Source organism: Ischnura elegans, chromosome 6 (assembly GCF_921293095.1).
Source record: "Ischnura elegans chromosome 6, ioIscEleg1.1, whole genome shotgun sequence".
Classification (NCBI taxonomy): Eukaryota; Metazoa; Arthropoda; class Insecta; order Odonata; family Coenagrionidae; genus Ischnura; species Ischnura elegans.
The window spans coordinates 88,623,983-88,643,276 of NC_060251.1; the positions used below are offsets into that span (position 1 = coordinate 88,623,983).

At 37.8% G+C, this 19,294-nt stretch overlaps 2 protein-coding genes across 6 annotated transcripts in view; one reads left to right on the forward strand and one right to left on the reverse strand.

Annotated features, from left to right (window-relative positions):
* Window positions 1–3,418, forward strand: part of LOC124161128 (calcium uptake protein 1 homolog, mitochondrial) — a 107,610-nt gene extending 104,192 nt beyond the window's left edge. For all 5 annotated transcript variants that reach the window (XM_046537357.1, XM_046537354.1, XM_046537356.1 and 2 more), the window contains one exon: window positions 849–3,418. In XM_046537357.1, coding sequence (XP_046393313.1) covers window positions 849–1,003 — 155 coding nt within the window. In that variant the 3' untranslated portion in view covers window positions 1,004–3,418. The remainder of the gene's footprint in view (window positions 1–848) is intronic.
* Window positions 3,419–12,015: 8,597 nt separating this feature from the next.
* LOC124161130 (carbohydrate sulfotransferase 11-like) lies at window positions 12,016–16,506 on the reverse strand. Its single transcript, XM_046537360.1, has 3 exons — window positions 16,321–16,506; window positions 14,523–14,818; window positions 12,016–12,725 (listed from the first exon to the last, which is right to left on the reverse strand). Exons 1-3 carry the CDS (start codon window positions 16,463–16,465, stop codon window positions 12,258–12,260), a joined length of 909 nt encoding a protein of 302 aa, XP_046393316.1. The 5' UTR covers window positions 16,466–16,506; the 3' UTR covers window positions 12,016–12,257.
* Window positions 16,507–19,294: the final 2,788 nt, after the last annotated feature.

The window sequence follows — 19,294 nt, forward strand, 5'->3', positions numbered from 1 at the left end:
TTGCTTAGATCAAAGAAAACACCAGCTGCTAATTTGCGTTCCTGAAAAGCTGTGCATAGTTGGTTTAATAACTGAAAGATGGCTGTACTTGTGGATTTGGATTTACAGAAACCGTGTTGGGCATTTTTCAGTATTTTAAAGGTTTTGAGATAACTCATTACACGATGGTAAAAGAGTTTTTCGAATATCTTTGAGAAGGCAGACAGTACAGATATAGGTCTGTAGTTTGCCGAGTCATTTAGAGGGCCCTTCTTATGAATTGGGGTAATTGAAGCATATTTGAAAAGGTCTGGGAAGACTCCAGAGCATATGGAGGTATTAAATATGTCAGAAAGGGGACCAGCAATGACTTTGGCAACATGCTTAATTATAGGCATGGGTATACCATCAGTACCTGCTGACCAACTATTTTTGAAGGAGTGAATAATGTGAATAATTTCAGTTTGCGTGCTTGGGAAGAGAAAAATACTCTGTTCGGGGTTGACTACTTTGAAATCAATTGTGGAATTCAGGGTTGAGGGTGAGTAACAGAATTGTTTATTGAAGCTATCTGCAGTGATTGATGGATCAGAGCAAGGAGTGCCATTAAAGAAGATCGGGGAGGGGGTCAGGGTTCCACAGGAGGATTTTGTATTATCTTTGATCACTTTCCATGAAGCCTTTATAATGTTGTTTGAGTTTTTTATGTATGTATCAATTTTAATCCTACGTTCATTGTATACCATAGATTTATGTATGTTCCTAAAGAAATATGAAATAGCATTGGAATACATTCCTAATGTAATTCATTGTGTTTTTGTATTTTGTGATTGATCTGTTTTAATTTGGGTCCTCTCTTTATTTCACAGTGGATGGTCAGCTATCTAATAGAGAATTTGTGGCAGTCATGAAGAATCGTCTTCTACGTGGACTTGAAAAACCTAAGGATACCGGCTTTGTCAAGCTGATTCAATCTGTTATCAAGTGTGCCAAGGAAACAAAACCTACTCTTCTTGATATTTAATGAATCGCTTTGGTCTCATGTTTTGCGTACCTGGTCTACTTTTTCTAAAATAGGTTTGTCATTTTCTCACTCATTCTCCTATCATAATATTCAAATGCTCCGGTTTTTTCGGTTACATCACTTGCTTTCTTCATGGTGTTTGTTATTATTTTTCCTTATGCAACATAAGTTTATGTGGAACAAGCAACAAATGTGATTACACATTATCAAGAATTCTTTAGCCATAGAAGCGGAACTTATTATTTTTAATTAATGATTATATTTTGTCATGTAAATCTTTTTCTCACTCTTTGAATGTTTTTAAAGAGTATAGATTACAATACGTGCATAAAATTTGAGAAATTTTACTTTCTCTGTGCCTTAGCCACACTTGAACATCAGATTATTCGTGAAATTTAGGAATTCAGTACATTGCTGAAGTTGGATATTACGCACTGAGAATTTAAGATTTTAAATATCAGGCCTCTTTTATTGAAGGTAGTTTTAAAGAAGTGGCCATAATGTCTTATGTGTGTGTTTTTGAATGAGAGTTTGTACTAAACATTTTTGATGAAAGACCCCATTAGTATGCTTTAAAATAGTTTTGCATTAGTACTTACAAGATTTCTATGAGAGTAGTTGGTATGTAATTTTATGGCTCATGTGGAATTAGTAGCTAAGACATGAGTATCAACTATCAATGAAGACAGTTATGATAAAACTTATTTTATATGTCGGATTGCTGATCACAATGAGTTTGATGTGTGAATGATTTCAACCTCTAAAATAATCAACTGATATATGGGAATTATTGTTCTGCTTCAAAAATTAAGTTGAATTCAGGAATTCCTTTATATGTACAAATTATTTATTTTGCCAAGCAGACTATCTCTGTTCCACTCAAGAGACTAAAGTATAGTTTCGCATAGCTAGAGCATTCAAAAGATAAAATTGGCTCTTCTTCTCAATTTTTCAGTTGCTGAAGTCTTTTGAAAGCCATGCCTATGTAATAAAAGGCATTTGACTTAAATTGCTTTTTACAAGAAGTTATGACTCTTTTTCTATAAGACAGGCATTTACTGTCTGAAGCAAATCCATAAGAATGCTATTAGACTGTAATAATCTCCTAGTTGTATTGATATTTTTGTGAGACTGATGTAAGACCTTGGTTAAGTAGAGCATATAAGTACATATAATTGTTACTAATAAAATTTCCAGTTCATAGCCTTAATGCTGGAGTTCTTCTCTGGAGAATTCTAAGAATCTTGAGGTTAACAATCTTTCTCTAGTATTCAACAATAGAAAAAGGAGTGGATGGAATTTTTGTACTCGTAAATATGGACATCTTATACTTGATTTTTTCATTCATTCCGTTTTGTGCAACATGGGTGTGTGTGATGTTTGGTTTTTACCATCATTGCGATGCAAATGCAGTTATTAATTTATGTTTGGTCCCCATACAATTCTCCACTTAATTTCATGCTCTATTTCATTTTCAGTTGATGTTTGATAGCTTAAGTATGTGTGGATATTTTAAGTACTTAGTTAATTTCCTGTCTTAATCTGTCATTAACCTATACATGCTCAATAATGTATGGTCAGTGGATGAATGAATCTGCCAACATTGATACCAGAAATGCTAAAGAGCTGTAATTGATGGGTCTCAGTAATTGTTGAGAAGTTAGGCCCTGCATGCTAATCAAAAGGATACAAAAGGGAGAAAAATATAGTGCCTGTAAAATATATGTATAATTCAACTTTGTTATCAAGCACAAATGTTAGATGGCGGGAAAGTATTTGTCAATATTATGGATTCTATATATTGGGCAAATTTTATAGCTGTTAAGTGATATAACTACCTAGAACATCATAGCCATCAAATGTTGGAAGTTTGGTGCAGTTGTCCGAGTTTCACAGAATGTAGGCTATTGAAATGAGTTGCTCTTTACCTGTTATATAGTTGGTACATGTTACATTTATTTTGAAAAGCATGCATGTGTGAAAATGGACAAGGATTTGTGCGAGAATATTATCTAGTCCTCTAATTGAACTTAAAAGGTCAACAGCTTGCTGTAAGATTGTTATTGAGAGATCATGGGGTAAGACTGATACATAAATGGGTTTGATAACTGCACTTCAGTTGCGGTAAAACCTGTGTGTAACTGTTGTTAAATGAAAATGGATTTTCAGTATTTGACTTCATTTTATTTGTAAGAAACTGAGAATCAGCTTTATTATGGTATCTTAAGTTAAAAGTTGGTGATTCATATTTATTGTAAATTTTGGTTTGTAAGCCTTGATAAATGTGTTTAAATTTTATTTATTATGACTAGGAATTGTACTTGATTTAGCATTAGTTTGCCTTTGTAGATATGTCAAAACTCAAATTTTGCTATTCTTTCTAATGATGTTTTCAATAAACAAGATTGAGAAGTTTATTCCTTTTCATTCGCTATTCAGTGCTGTGTTTTTTCATCTGTCACCTCCCCTGTAAAAACCTGTGTTCATGGGCAAACCATATGCTTATCTTTCCTTCAAAACTAGTCAATGTAGAGTCATTAACTCTCGTATTTTGGTGTGGATGTGAGATTGTTGCTAAGGAAGACTAGATTCTATTGATTATGCAAAAATGTCATTGCTAATACCTTAATTGAATGGCCACCTCTTTTCTTCCATTCAAATGTATCACATATTCTGGTAATCAGGTTATGTTCTTCTCTCCAATTTTTTTCTCCAATTACAATGCATGACTAATACATTTTAGGTTAGTTTCATTCATCAAAGAAAACGAAAGGCATTGATTGCGATTCGTTACCCAACATAAATGTATTCAAAATATATAAATTATTTGGTTTTAGAAATCCCAGTTTAGATGGATTTTAATGGTCAATTTTAACCTCATTTGGAAAATGCCAGATTGACACCCATGCTATGCCACTCCACGGGACGTCACAGGGACCTAGATGCTATACGAGTAGTCAGGAGTTTTACTTCGCCCGAGATTACTAATGCATGCATGAGACACAGAGCTCAGGGAAACATCTCTTAAAAATCACCTATTAAAATTGCCCATGGTCGGAAAGTTTCCTTTGGTTGATAGGGTATAAATAATTCTTAATGTGAAAAATTCACTCAGTTTTCGTGCAGAAAATGGGGATTTAGACCACAAATTTGTGATAGTGGGAGAGAAATTAAAGTTTTAAAGCAAAAGATTTAGAAAAGTTAAATGTGAGAGGAAGTGAATCTAGCAGCTCTTGAGAGGCTTAGAGAAGTTAATACTAGGAAGTAGTGGACAATACTTCATATGAGTTGGAAGAGATGCAGTCTTTGAGGAGGGTTAGCAAATGTTAAAAATGTAAGTAATAAAAGTGGTTAAGTGGTCCATTGGAAATATGGAGAGAAGGATAAAGAAACAAATATCTCAGTGAATTTGGTAAGAAAAATGGGGGAAAGAATGAAGTGGAAGAATTTAGAGACAGATTTGACGCAAAATGTAAGTGATCAATAGTAGAATATGCCGGTAAAGATAGAAAGCAAGAGAGGCTTTGTGGAAAAGGTATGATGAAGTAGTATTTAATTTTCGGAAGGTGGAAGAGGTAGGCTTGTTGTACACCAAAGTGAATTCATTATTTGGCATAGGAAATTAGTGCACCGAATTTTAGGCTTCATGGGATTGATGTTAACAAGACGGGAAGAGGCTCAGAATATGTAGGTGGTAATATGGTACGGATAATCTGAATGGCAGTGAAAACAAGCAAGAGCGATTAAACAGAAAGACTTTAGGAAGCATTATTGTTGTGATAATAACTACAATTAATGGGATTGAAATATCGAACAAAAGGCTGAGTTTTGCACTTCTTATTCTGAAAGGAACAGTGATATTAATCTCTAACTTAGGTACTTTGAGAAATAACATCTTACTTTGGGAAAAAGGTAGTTAGGTGGATAATCCATTTTTGACTGTTTTTACACAGCTTCATCTAGTGTAATAGGTGCCTCACTTAGAATAACTCAGCTGTTTCCATTATTCCATCCCTGAATGTTAGTTGGATGGGTAATCCTATCTTCTGGAACAAGGTTTAACTCCAGCGGAATAATTGACTCAAGCACTTTTGTGGTCATTCCCGACTCCTCACCCCTCGACAGTTAGTTTCATCAGTTTGCTTTTTAAGGGAAAAATTAATATTACAGGATTTGCAATATTTGAAGCATCGCCTTGCTCCGTTGAGGTGATCAGTTAACACCTATGATTATTTTTCATTATTAGGAGGATTGGAATTTGTAGAATTTGAATGTTAATTGTTGAAAAAGAATATGTAATAATGTGTAATTATTTTGTACTTCTTATGTTGCCCAGTTGAGTTGCTGATTACCAGTGATTTTTGTAATTTACCTTTTATTATTTTTCTCTATTTTCTCTTGTCATTTCCATTTATGTCTGTATTTTTTGCTTTGAGATATTTTCCGTGAAATAAGCCTGACTTTGAATTTAATTCCAATGATTGTTATTTTTAGTGCTGAAAGTTCATTGCTTGTTTTTATACTTTTATGCATAACAATGAATCCTGGGTGTTTGTTTAATAACATGTAAATCTGTTCAAACTTATGTTCACGGCAAAATTAAGACTCCACAAACAGCAGTAGGGATAATCAAGTTTCCTCATTGATGCATTGACTCTGGTAGAATGATCATTTTTAAACGCAGTTGGAGTTTTTGTAAGAGTTAGTGTTAGATGATGATTATTAGTTAACTCTTTGAACCTATGGGGGTTAATGATGAAGTCCATTTGCAATATGCTATTTTAACCTGCTGGCTCACTATGCTATGGCTGGAAATTTGTAGGGACACCTAATTTTGCAAACTAGGATAAAGATTTTAGTAAAATTTAACAGTGCTTAATTCCATAATTCCAAATATATAGATTGCTAACTATATCACAGCCTAAGTTAATCATTTCTGTAAAGGCCGTATTAAAATCAGTAGGAACAAACATTTTTGAAGTGAAATTATTGCCCTATGGCATAGCCGCAGTACTTCAGTGGTTCTAATAATCGTAGATGGTCTTGGTATTCTATTTTTATTATGCCCTTCTTAATGTAAATATTTAAGAGAGATGTGTCTGTATTTTTTGGATACTGTTTGCTACAAACTTATCAAGCAATATTATGTGGCTTAGCTGGGCAGTGGTAGATTAAAATGCTACTGTGTTACAAATAGTAAGGCTAAAAGAGAAAGAAAATTGATTTCAATTTCTCCATCTTCTGGTTGAAAATTGATTTTGTCTGAATGTGTAAGCTTTGCTGGGTCTTCCCTTAGTTTCCTTTATTTTTTTAGCTTACCTGGCTTAACCACCAAAGGTATCCCTCCATCTCATTTAACTCTATGCTACTTAAATATGGGCACTGATTCAACTTCATACTACACTTGCAGCTGAAAAAAATTCTGTGAAATGCTTCCATGGATGAGAAACAGTTCTAATGATGGAATTAATACTGCGAACAGGATTTTTCCCTATGTGAATTTAAACCTTTTGTGATACCTTTAGTGGAAGCTTTGCATCTGGAATAGCATAAAAGTTTAAAGCAAAATAAAGAATCCACATTAACTACTGCAGTAGTGTTGGGTTTACGGCCAGCAGTGGAATGTCTGATGAAAAATATTATTTTGTGTTTAGAGGAAATCTCTATTGTATCACCTGCTGTGTGAGCTATTTAGCTATTGGACAATTTTTTTCATTATCGGAGACGAATCTGCCTATGGGTGTAATGTGGGAGCTGGACATCTGTGTCAGTGGCTCATTCTGGTCTCCATTTTCTTTTTCATGTATACATAAGTATTCGCTTATTTCTCGATGCCATCCTAGAAGCTAGTCTCTTTTATCCTTTATTCGATTATCTACTTAGTTTATTCCATCTTTATAGTGGTACATATTTGGAAGAGGTGACTGATTGCATAGGCCAATTTTGCATTAATCAAGTAATTTTTTAGGGAAGTCTAGTATGAGCACATACATTCTATGAAGAGAAAGGGGGTAGAAGTGCACAGCTTAAAGCCCCATCATATCGTTAGAATGTTGAACTTCACAGCATACCTTCATGAAGCTGGAACTAGAGTGTCCTCTGCATACTGTCCAAGCCTGTACGGTCCAAACCCCACAAAAGGTTTTTACTGCTGGACTTTTTATATGTTTTGAACATTTTCCATAATTATTTGCGATCGTTTTCTATTTTATTGGTTTAGGATTTCGCATTTCTTGGAGTAAAATTTTGTTTATGTTGTTGGATATGTATGTATATTGGAGTTAAGTTTTGTTATTGTTGTTTTTAAAAAGGGATAATGCTTCAAATACTGACGTCGCCTGCGGGTTTTTAGATGCTTCCCGTTGAAAGAGTGTGTATTTCGGGTAGCCTACCACATCGGGGTCTTGCATAACTTCCTACGGCAGACTTAAAAGTTGAAGTCATAACTATAGGTTGAGGAAGTTATTGAATTTGAACTCGAAAGTAATTACGAACTCTTGTAAATATTTTAAAAATATTCTCTTGTTATTCTGTCCTTTTCTCAATACAGTCATATTTTATATGTAAGGTTGATATGAAATGTACAGTCTATGATCAACTTAGTGGCTATTTGAAACTACGTAAACACTTGAGTAGCCGTAATATTTCTAATTCTGCCGCGTGAACGGCGGTGAAATGTACAATAATTGCCATAAGAAAAAATTCCCCTGGACCGGGAATCGAACCACGGACCTTAATTGGCTTTCCGGGTCATTACGCAGACCACTACGCTGTACCTAGGTTCTTTTTACACGCCAAAGAACTTGGATAGCGTAGTGGTCTGCGCAGTGCCCCCGAAAGCCAAAGGTCCGTGGTTCGATTCCCGGTCCAGGGGATTTTTTTCTTATGGCAGTTCTTGTATACTTGAGGAGCCGCTGGTAATTTGTGGTTTTGGCTTAGGTGAGAGTTGTGATTTGATTATTGTTTTCTTTTCACAAGAAATCGTTATGTTTTTAGAAGTTATGACTTATCTATAGTTTGCATGTGTCAAACTTGCAATATCCCGGGGTAAGATTTATTTTTTTGATTATTTGAAAATCTTAATGCAATGGTATCATGTCACTTCATGGCTTCGTGGTAAATAGTCGTTATATGGGTGCATTTTCGCTTGCAGCGAAGTCTCTGGATCCCTAGTATTTTTACGAATTCTTGGAACGAAGTATTTGCACATCACCGGAATGGAAAAAACTGACCATAAATAAATGTGTTGAATAATCTTTGTTTGATAGTGGTAGAATGATGATTTTGATACTCAAGAAATTAGCACACCGGAGGCTTGGAAACGTTTATTTTATTCCATCCAATAGCACTTTATTTAAAACTTTTAACAAACGTCGGACACATAGTGTGTTACATGTATCAACACCCATCACAACAGTTTACATTGTATTTAAACAGAGAGAATGCCATACTTTGATGCAAAGTACACCCATACCTCTTTCCTTCACATTTATCTATTCCATTTAAAACACTCCAATAGTAAACAATAATTAAATATTTTATTTTTTGTGTACAATATTTTGAGAAAATTTATCAGTTGGCCTGTACCAACCTTTGCCCGAACAACATGTAAATTTGATAATAAGAATAGAGTTAGATGATATAAGCAATTGTGGCGCTTCGATTATGGTAACATGTCCTCTTTTTGACACGTTTTATAAAAATTTATCTCATTTGTCTTTTTTTTAGTCTACTTGGCCTGATAGTCATTGAAGCGTATCTATTCGCATCCCTTTTTGATATGTTTTAGCTTGCAGCACTCTTTCCCGCTCTTACAAAAGGCGAGAAATTAATCCGATTAAGCATCCTCTGGGTACTCTCCCTTGTAGTTACGTAAAATATTTTTATATCTATTAACTTGTGCTTTTTTTGGGAACCTTCCCGCAGATAATCCTCAATTTTTTTCGGCCCGTCTTCCCCTATCGTAAAATACTTTTCCTTAGTATCCCAATATTTTTTTTCTCGCGAGCAAAATTAGCTTCGTCTCCGATTAACGTTTCTGGCTACGGCAGTAGTAGTTTTTCTTCAAAGCCAGAGAGGAAGAATGAAATTTTCGTTCGCGATTGAAGCTCCTATGTCCGTAAAACCAGTCTTAGCTTTGAAATTGAAGGGCTGACAAGCCCGTCGCGTACAAATTCTCCCGAATACGTATTTAATAAAAGGGGTAAACTCCTAGGCAATCGGATTACTTAACCATCCTCCAGAGATTCAGCTTATTGTTAGAGGTTTACGGGATTTACACCGCGTGTATCCATCTGTGTAAACTACAGTTTCGCGGGCCGTGCATCTGACTTCTCCAGGTCACTGAATTGCAGAGTGATGGTATCGACCATCTTTTAAAGCCTTTTTACACGAGGCACGTCATTGCTCAGGTTAGCTCTGAAAAAATGTTGAAATTGCGAGAAAACGAGCTTGGAATTAGAGCAGGGGCTATTTTGCCGTCTCGCATCCACGCATTCTCGCATGTGTGCCAGAAAAATCCACACAGGTGGACAAACGCGGTGCAAATTCCGTAAACCTCTTAAATGAATCTTCGCCACAACGCGAAAGCCTTCACAAGGTCCAGAGAACCTATCTCAAACGAATATCACAAAAGAGGATCCTCAAATCGTCCTCTTAAAGTGTTGTCACCCTCCGCGCATTTAAATGGGTTTAGAAAATTCGCCACTCGCGTCGCTGACAGACAAATAGATCCGAATTTCAAGGCTAAACAAGGTATAATTATGTGTGTTAACCGAAATCAATAGTTCTGATGATGTGATCTGTCAAATTCACAACGTTTGGAAGCTATCCCCCACAATTAATAACATTATACTGCAAAATATTGGAAAAAAGAGGATCGAATTGCTTTCGTCACAGCGCCGCGGGCATTTTTGAAAACCGATTAAAATTCGATCGAAGTGTCAGCAGAAATCGCCATAAACGGGATGGAATTGAGCTTCATTTATCCAGTCCCCTTGCTATCTCACTTCCGAACGGTCGCGAAAGTGTGACCCCCGTCGTTCTTTCTTTTTTTACAATACTAGTATGTAGGAGACCCCGTGCGAGCTGTTCCGAGACCCGAAGGTATTTTCCCAGAATCGTTCTCCGAAGCTACGTTAACGACCACTCTCCCTGTTTTAACGACCTCTTCTCCTTTTGATGACTCCCACCCGTTTAACGACGGACCCCCGTCTTTTTTTTTGATCGAGGAACCCTGTATTAACGATCATCCCCTGACACACTCCGCTGTTTTTTAACGACTGACCCTCCGCGAAAAACCGCACCGGTTGCTTTGAAGGGGCTGTCCATAATCCGCGGAGACAAAAATAAGCCACATTATTCACCCCTTCCCCAAACCGATTTCCAATATGGACTCTCGTTCACTTCTTTCGGACTCTCTAGATGAAAAAATGTAATTTGGAGCATTTAACTTTTACAATATTGTTTCCCATTCAATTTTCGAAATGAAATATCACCCTGTTAGAAAATTATTATTTTTATATATTCTTGGGGATCTGTTCATCCCTCGTAGTCCACGAACTCTAATTTATGCCGATAATGCAGTGAAGCAGGTAATTAATTTACTGTCGTATTCGTAATTAAAGGCTGATTTTAAGGAATGGTATACTGTATAAAAGCAGAACTACGTAATGTTGGTAAATCGTTGATATTCACTGTTATTTGCGTCATTTGGACCCTCTTGTACCGAAATATTAATTGAGAACATAATATTTTACAGTACCATTTTCAAGTCAATTTTCGAAATGGAATACTTCCTTGTTAAAAAAGGAAGTGTTTAATTTATAAGGGCAACCCTCTGTATTCCTTGCAGTCCACGTACACTTTTTGAATCGGAAAAAAAACTTTAAAATGGGTCATTGTTTCAATATTATGGAATATTTGTGATTAAGGTCTACTTTTAAAGGAATGGTAATCTTAATGAATGAAAAACTACGCAATGTTGGTTAATCAGAGTCAGCCTCGCTTCGCTGCGCGACCAATATCCACGCAGGCATCCATCTAACTCTTTACATAGATCTTCGTGAACACTTCTCTTACTGCCATTCCCCTGTTTGGTGCCTGCTTGGATAACAGCTGACAGCCCCAGGCCGCTACATTTTCTTCAGCAAAAACTCGCTACTCGCATTCCAAACAACCATCCAACCGTCGTGACCAACCCGTTGGGTCTGACGGTTATGAGAACTACACACTGTGTAGGTCTGCCGCCGAATGGAACAGTCTGACTTGGCGGTAGGAATGTCGATTCTTCCAGACTATCCTATCGCCTGCCTCAAAACCCGCACATTTTAGTGTCATAAATTCTGTATCAGTGCCGGCCTACTTCTGACCGCAACTCAATTAAATTCTTCCGTTTACTCGAGGTAAACTCCATGGATACTGGCAGTCGCGTTGCTGGCCACACGCCATGCGATGACGTCAGTGAACTCAGAACAATGGAATTCTGATACTCCCCGTACACAGTTTATGGGATCAGTTGAAGGAAGCCCGGGATCCCTAATACACCTGATTACTGTATTTTAAACGGGGAATTGCGTAAAATTTGAGTGTGGGTATATTATGAAATCATTTCATGCTTGACGTGGTGGAAATGCAATGCATCCATGATAAAACATAAAACAATATTGTAATTTTCCACACTTGTAAGACAACTGCACTATCGACCATGTTTTCCACACTCTAATATCATTCTCAAGGCATCTTGGGAATGGCATAATTTTATCGAAAATATGGTCGGTGGTGGAGTTGTATATTAAAGGGTAGAAATTACTATTCATGCTTCATATTTTACCGAGGGGATAGCGTATTTCAAGCAGCTAAAAAATTGGAATGGGATCTTAGTACTTCATCTTGTAATACGCAAGCTCATCCGAATTGTATGAGCAGATGAAAAATTTTTAAAGTTGGATGATTTATCATCTATTTAGAATGAATAAAATGCTCGAATTTAGCGTATTTCCCAAAAACTTGCGAATTTTTTTGGCTTAACTCGAATAGGGGGTATCATCATTCCATTATTATTGATTCAACAGATGACGTTCGTTGTCTAATGAAAATATTAATGCAGATCTGTCGGGAATAGTGGCCTCGTTGATTTACACTTGAATAATGTTTATTTTTTTATATTGACGTTTATACAGCTTATCCCGACTGGGCTGGTAGCGGAGTTTTATTCGCGAAGGGTAGTGGAGTCGGAACGCGGTAATAGCGGATTTTAAGGCGATGCTGGTGGTACGATCTCGAAGTACTTGGACGCGTCGTAGCCGAACATTTGGAAATCAATCCGGTAGATATCGTATAGGCCGTCCAGTTGCTCCCTGCTCAGCGTGCGGTAATACTTAGGCAGGAGGTCTTGGGTTCGGCCCCCGACGGCGGCGTTGACGGCCTCCCTTGGCCGATGCCTCTCCTCCTTGCCTTTGCCGGGCTTCCGTCCGATGGCCGGCCCGATGCCCGTCTTCTCGATGATGTACTCCTCGTCCCGATTGAGCGTGTCTGTCTTGGCGATGACGGTGAAGTTGACGGCGCAGGGCGTGCAGAAGCGGAAGTATGGCGCCCAGTGCTCGTCGAAGCCCGGGATGCCGTTGTAGCTGCCCTTAGTACGGGTGCCTTTGGTCCTCTTGGCCGAGGCGATCACCCACGAGACGAACTCGGAGAAGGTGGGGCTCTTCTCCATTTTCTGAGCCTGAAGTGTATAGAAATGGAATTAAAATACCACGAATATTGCGAAAGAGTATTCTCAAGTTGGTCTCTATAGGTCGTTTTACACGGGGCAAGTCATTGCGCAGGTTAGCACTATAAATATTTTTAAATTTGCGAGAATGCGAATGCGAGAATGCGGGGTTATTTTGCCATCTCGAAGTCATAAATTCCCGCATCCGTTCTCGCAGTTCACCGATTTAAATAACCCCGTTTTGACGTCACCATACGTCAGATTGCGCAATGACGTGCCCCGTGTAAAACGGCCTTATAGGTATTATCTTTTAAATGGGTTTGCAAAAGTCATCAATCGCGTCGCATACGGTCAAAGTGATCCGATTTTCTCGAGGAATTTTCTTAGCTATAATTAGGGGATTAACCGATATTTATTAACATAATGATGTGATGTATCAAATGCATAACTTTTAATGCTATTCATCGCAACAACAAACTAAGTACTGCAAAATTTTGGAAAAAAGTGGATCGCATTCCGCTCAACCATCGTGCAGCAGTCATTTTTGAAAACAGATTAATAAGCTACCGAAGTGGCCACAGAAATCAGCCTTTTGTGGGATGGAATTAGGTCTCTAAGCAGTTCCTTGAAAATACTTAGAAAACATTTTTGGACGATTTTTCTAGATTCCTCTCAAAAAGTTTTACTAAAAAAGACAAGAACTGCTAAAAGACATTCACCGGCCTCGTTGACAGAGGGATAAAGTTCTCGACTGCCTAATCGAATGTCGCGGGTTGGAGTTCCGCCTCAGTAAGTTGTCCGTATCAAGGGCATAGTAATTTGTGATCATCTTAAGGTGTTACACAATATATTCCCCTCTGGGAAAACCTTAAATGCGCTCTTATCGGGGCGATAAAGATAAATAAAAAAATAAAAAAGCTTTCCTCATATTATTCCCTCCCTTGGTAGTTTCCAGTACCCAGGAAAAGAACCGGGGACCCTGAATGGATAATTTACGTGATTAGGTGCCAGCGTTAGGAAGTTAGCCCCGAAATTGAGGCCTTACTCATTCTTTTTTATGTCATGTTTATGAATCCAGCTCTAAATTCAATTCTTTGTTTATCTGCAAGACTCCGGCGAGCATCCCTTATGTTTATAGGGTAGATGAAGATGAGATTTTGAGGATGTGGTTTGGACAATAATGAATAGCAGTAATTTAGCTGGAACTGTGATGAATATGAAGAAGGAAGAATAATAAAATAAAAGACTTTTAAATACTGAATCTCTCATTGCTTGTTAGAAAGCTAGATAAAATTAAGAGAGTTATAAGAAAGTTAGATAAAATTAGTTAGGTTGATTAATCAATCATTTTTTCAAAATCGACTCTTTCCTACTGATTTAGTCAACTTAGCACCTTTATCAAAATTGCCAAATAATTCAAAAAAGGTTGATCAGATTTTATCAATACTTTCATCATATAGGCAATAATGGCAGCATTCCAGCTCAAGACTCAGCGGTAATCTCGATAGCTTTTCACACTTTCCTGCAGGGGATTATGGACATTTGCAGACTATAAAATGAAATTAGCTACATATTAGCATGAAAATTAATTTTTATGCCTGAATTTGAACAAGTGCCATAGGAAGGAGATCAAAGTTTGAAATTTTCGCTATTAACGTCTTGGTTGTGGTGACCATGATTGATTATGCTAACTGAGCCACATTGCAAAAATTTTCTATGCAATGAATATTAGATTGTAATTCCAGTTGCAAATGAAAGATCATTTGGAGTTTATTCAGTCATTATTCTCTCTGAGATAAATGTACGCACCTTTTCGCTTTTGGGGTAATTGTTAATCCTCCGGTTGCCTGGAACCGGTGTGGTCTTCACGCGGAACTTCGTTGTCATCTCACGGGCCATCTTGCGATAGAATTTATGCCGGAAGCCCTCGATCTTGTTCCGATATGCAGACAGGAGCCTCTCGAACGGGTCTCTCACGATGAGGAAGGACAGGGAGTACGGCAGAGCCGCCTTCAGCTGTTCGACCGAAGGCCGTGGGAAGCGTTCTCTTGCTAAGGCCAGCGGAGACTTCTTGGACCTCCGCAGATACTGCTCCTTGTAGCCAGCTGCAAAAGGATCAAATGAGACAGATATTTATAAAATAGGAATACATAGGGAAGGCTCACTCTTTAGTGCCTCTGAATGCCGATAGGTGACGAACCATAGTGACAAATGTAATAACTAATAATGGAATCACGTGATAATGGCATCACGTAGTCTCCCCTGCTGTTTCCGTGTTGCGCGTAAAATGGATGTCCAGGCACGAGTGTGGAAGATCCTTATAGGTGGGTAAGGATTAGCACGCAATAAATATCTAAACATAATCACCACCCACGTTTTATCCTCCGAATGATGAGAAGCTTAGTTTTTTAAATTTTTAGTGCATTTTATACTGTTTTTGTGAAATCTTGTTTTTCTTTAATATTTTTTATTTTATTTTCTACTTTTTAGCGGTGATTCGTGAAATCGATTAAACCAGGGCTGTTTAAATTAAAAAAAGTGAGAATATCGCCATTTAATTTACTGGGACTGCAGTCTGAATTCATTTGGTAAATAAAGACGAAATTATTATTATTAACGCAACTCGGGATTCAATTCCGATGCCATGATTGAGTTAATCGATTAAACCAGAGCTGTTAAATTTTTTTTCTAAAAATCTGAAAATAACGCCATATGTTGACTGGGACTCTGCAGTATGAATTAGTTTGGTGAATATAAACGTAATTATTATTATTAACGCAACTCTGGACTCAATTCCGATGCCATGATTGAAGAAATGAACTTTACTGAAGGTAGTTAGAGCGGCACCAGCTGAAGTCAATTGATGTACTCGGGCTGCCTATGATTTACACAAAAATATAGCAAAAAATCAAACAGAAAAAAACATAATTAGGCATGAAATGTGAGTGTAATTTTACTCCTCAGCACAATGTAGACGCCAAAAATGATTTTTTAAAAGGTATTTACAGTTGTCAACTTGACTAGTTTCAACACTGCTTCATACCTTTGCACACTAAACCGTTGACGACACATTATGACTAAATATTCACAATCTAAGAGTGAAATGCTAAATAAATATATTTATTTATAAACAAAATATATATAAGGCTTATAAAAAATCCGGGAAACTAAATATATTTGCGAAATTTAGGCGAAGTCGGTGTTGTGGTTTTCCTTTTTGCAATGTCGATACCTGAGATTCCCTGCCGACTTGCCAGTTTCAGACAGTTTTTCGCAAATATCTTACTTATTTTATCATGAACTTATGCTTCCCCGTAGGTATTTATATTTGTCACAAAAGTTTGCTCCTGATCAGTGCGTGCTCAACAACGTCTTGTTATTCAAACATCTTCGCTAGCTCGAGAAAACAGAATTTCTCCATGTGAGTTGACGTCAAATTTTCCTAATTTCACCACCGAATATCTCATAAACGGTACACGGGATTCCCCCCCTTTCTTTGAATCGTCGAAAATGCGTCTCTCAAAGAACATGTGACAAAAGTTTCAATAAATTCTTGTTACTTTTAACGAGGCGCTCAAAAACCGTATCCCTTGACTTGGCCACTCACCGAGCAGGTTGAAGTTGTACATCCACGATGATGAGGCCGCCTTGAAGACGTTGCACCAGACGAGCCGGTGCCTCTCGTCGATGAAGAATTCCCACGCGTTGGGCTCCGGGGGCTTCTCGTCCGCTTCGCCTCCACCTCCCGCCATGCCGTTGGCCTTGCACACCTCCCACACCCTCGCCCGCCGCCTCGCCAATTCCTCCTCGAGCGGACCCCAACCCCCGCCCTCATCCACCACCCCCTCGTCCCCCTCCTCGTCCTCCTCCACGCCACCGTCGCCCGCCTCCGCGGCCGCAGCCGCCTCGGCTGCCGCTCCGCCTCCCTTGTGCACCACCAATCCGTCTTGCGCCGGGTCCAGGTACACTGCGTCCACGTTCATCTCCGTCGCGATGCGCTGTGCATGTAATAATAAAGATATATTTGTACATGGTGATGATGTGTGAAAGTGGCACAAGTCTCTGGAAAACAGTAACTATATTATCATTTATTTCAATCATAAATATAATACAATATCATTTTAAAAAGATTGTCAACTTAAATACATACATTCTAAGATTCAATTTAAGCATATCATTATTACGAATCAAATTTTCCCCTACATTTATTCTGCAGTTTGATAAAAGTGGAGATAACGCTACAGTTAAATGTTTAGCATTTGATCAAGAATTATTACCACTTTTATAGTTTTCTGATATTTTCTGGACGTTATTCATGTACGTCTAATGACAACTGCTAATTTTTGTAAAGAATAAGTTTGCCTAACACTAGAGGTGGACGCTGCCGAAAACTAATCCTCGCTGATCGTATTTTTACCGTCGTCGCTCACAACCATCTAGCAAATAAACCATGAATTTAAGGAATGGAAACTTTTGATGCCTTAATGTATAACTTTTTAGTGGAGATGGGACGTTCGAATAGTAGTATCAACGAATACCTCGAATAATGAGCTTTTTACACTGTTCGATATTCGATGACACAAAGTTATCAATTATTCAAATGGGTCCCATAAGATTTCGACAGGTTACCGCCCAGCGTTGCAATGTGGCCACCGGTCATGAGAAAACTGTTTGATGAATGCATCATTAAATTATTTGAACAGGATAACTTAAGACTACCATCACCTTAAGACCAATCAAATCACCTGATTATTATATCAAAATCTTAAGCAGACATTTTTGTGGGTGGAAATGGGTTAATAAAGTTGGTGATTTCCGGCGATACTTGGTGGAATTCGCCGAAAATTTTGTATGCGTAATTAAACTTTGTTTCTTCTCAGAATTTATGGAGAGATTGCAAAAAAATGTGGAAAAAAAAGAAAAAAGATTCCGTGGAAAAACAAAGTTTAAGTTATTATTCACTCAACAAAAAATCTAATCTGAATATTAAATTTGATTCATGGAGTGTCGGTCTTTAAATTGAAATGCAATTTTTCCGAAGTTTTAGTTTATTTATGAACCATCATCAAGGTTTGAAATGAAAACGAGTATTAAATTTTGACACACAAACAAAATAAAGCGTGCCTACAATAATAACCTAACTGAGATTCATTTGAAATAGTTGCTGGATTGTATATCCGTTGGCGTATAGCAACAATTTTAAAATTCTGGAGCAAATTGTGAATATCATGAATAACCCTTGATATATATATGTTGTCACTCGATACGGGAGATACGGAAAAATTACTCAAACGCTATTGGGGGAGTGCTATTAGCTGGATTTTGATCCATTGAAATTTTTCGATTTTATCAAAGTATACACAATGCCTTCTTTGAATGATTATCGATCGCATCACGTGTCATCTGTATTACTTTAATGCGTGTTTAAGTGTCCAAATGCAAACATGAGCAATTCTTACCACGTCATTGTCTGAAAATAAATTAGTCTCGTAAGTTGTAAAGGCAAAGATAAGTCATTACGAGTAAAGCACGCGAAAAACGGAGGCAGAGAGAAAAAAGTTTTTCGTCCACACTTCCGGGGCTCTCGAGGCATTGTCGTGAAGGCCGTCAACCTTTTGTCTCGTGCCGGAACGTCGAAAAGTTTCGGCGAAGTTGCGGCGCGGGCCTGGTACCTACCCAACTATCCAATTAGCACGGGCACAAAGGCAAGGAATCGTCCCCGAGAGGCGGATCGAAACCCTTTTATCAGGACGCGGGTTGGCCGGACTAACCCTCGCTTCAAAAGGTAATTCGCTCCGCCGAACAAGGGCGCACTTCCTCCCGTGCACATTGTACTGCCGCTGTGATGTGAGTGCATCCCTGAATGAATTCCCGCGGAGCTGTTTGTGCACCGCAAAAGGACCAGATATGTTTGCGTCGTAAATTTAATTAGTTTGAAGTGCGCGTTTAATTGATTCGGCATAATATCCCGTCGTCTGAAAACTCTTGAGAAATTAAAGGGGTTTGTGGAATAAGTGGGTATCCCACATAAGTACGTTTTGGGATAACGAGTATTTTATTAGATTTTCAGCTTCAAAAGGATAGGTGCACGGAGCGCATCAACTCAACGTTTTATTTAAAGGATTATAAATAGCTTACGAACCATAAATGTACAGCGAAATAGAATGGTGATTATTAAACGGAACTCCCATTATAAAATGCAAATTTTAGGGTTTACCTCTATCTTCACTGAGCCCCTTGATTGTCATTTTGTTTGAAGCTGTGATTTCCATGTCCAATTCGCTTGTTGGCGTAGGTTCAGTGAGATTGAGATCCAATAGGGGTTTATAGTGGAAGATTATCTTCAAAGACGATTGGTGTCCGATAACGCAGTGTACTGTTGAATCCATTATTCGGCTAATTAGATAGATCTCAATGAATCTTCAGCGTGAGATTTACGAGATAATTTATCTTGACCTGCTTACTTAGCTACTTGAAAAAAGTCGATGGAATTTATGAAATCTCTGGTTGACAAAGGAAGACTGCAATACGGGAATTGGCTCTCCTTCCTGCTCTTAATTAGGGTAGGACATTACCTCACT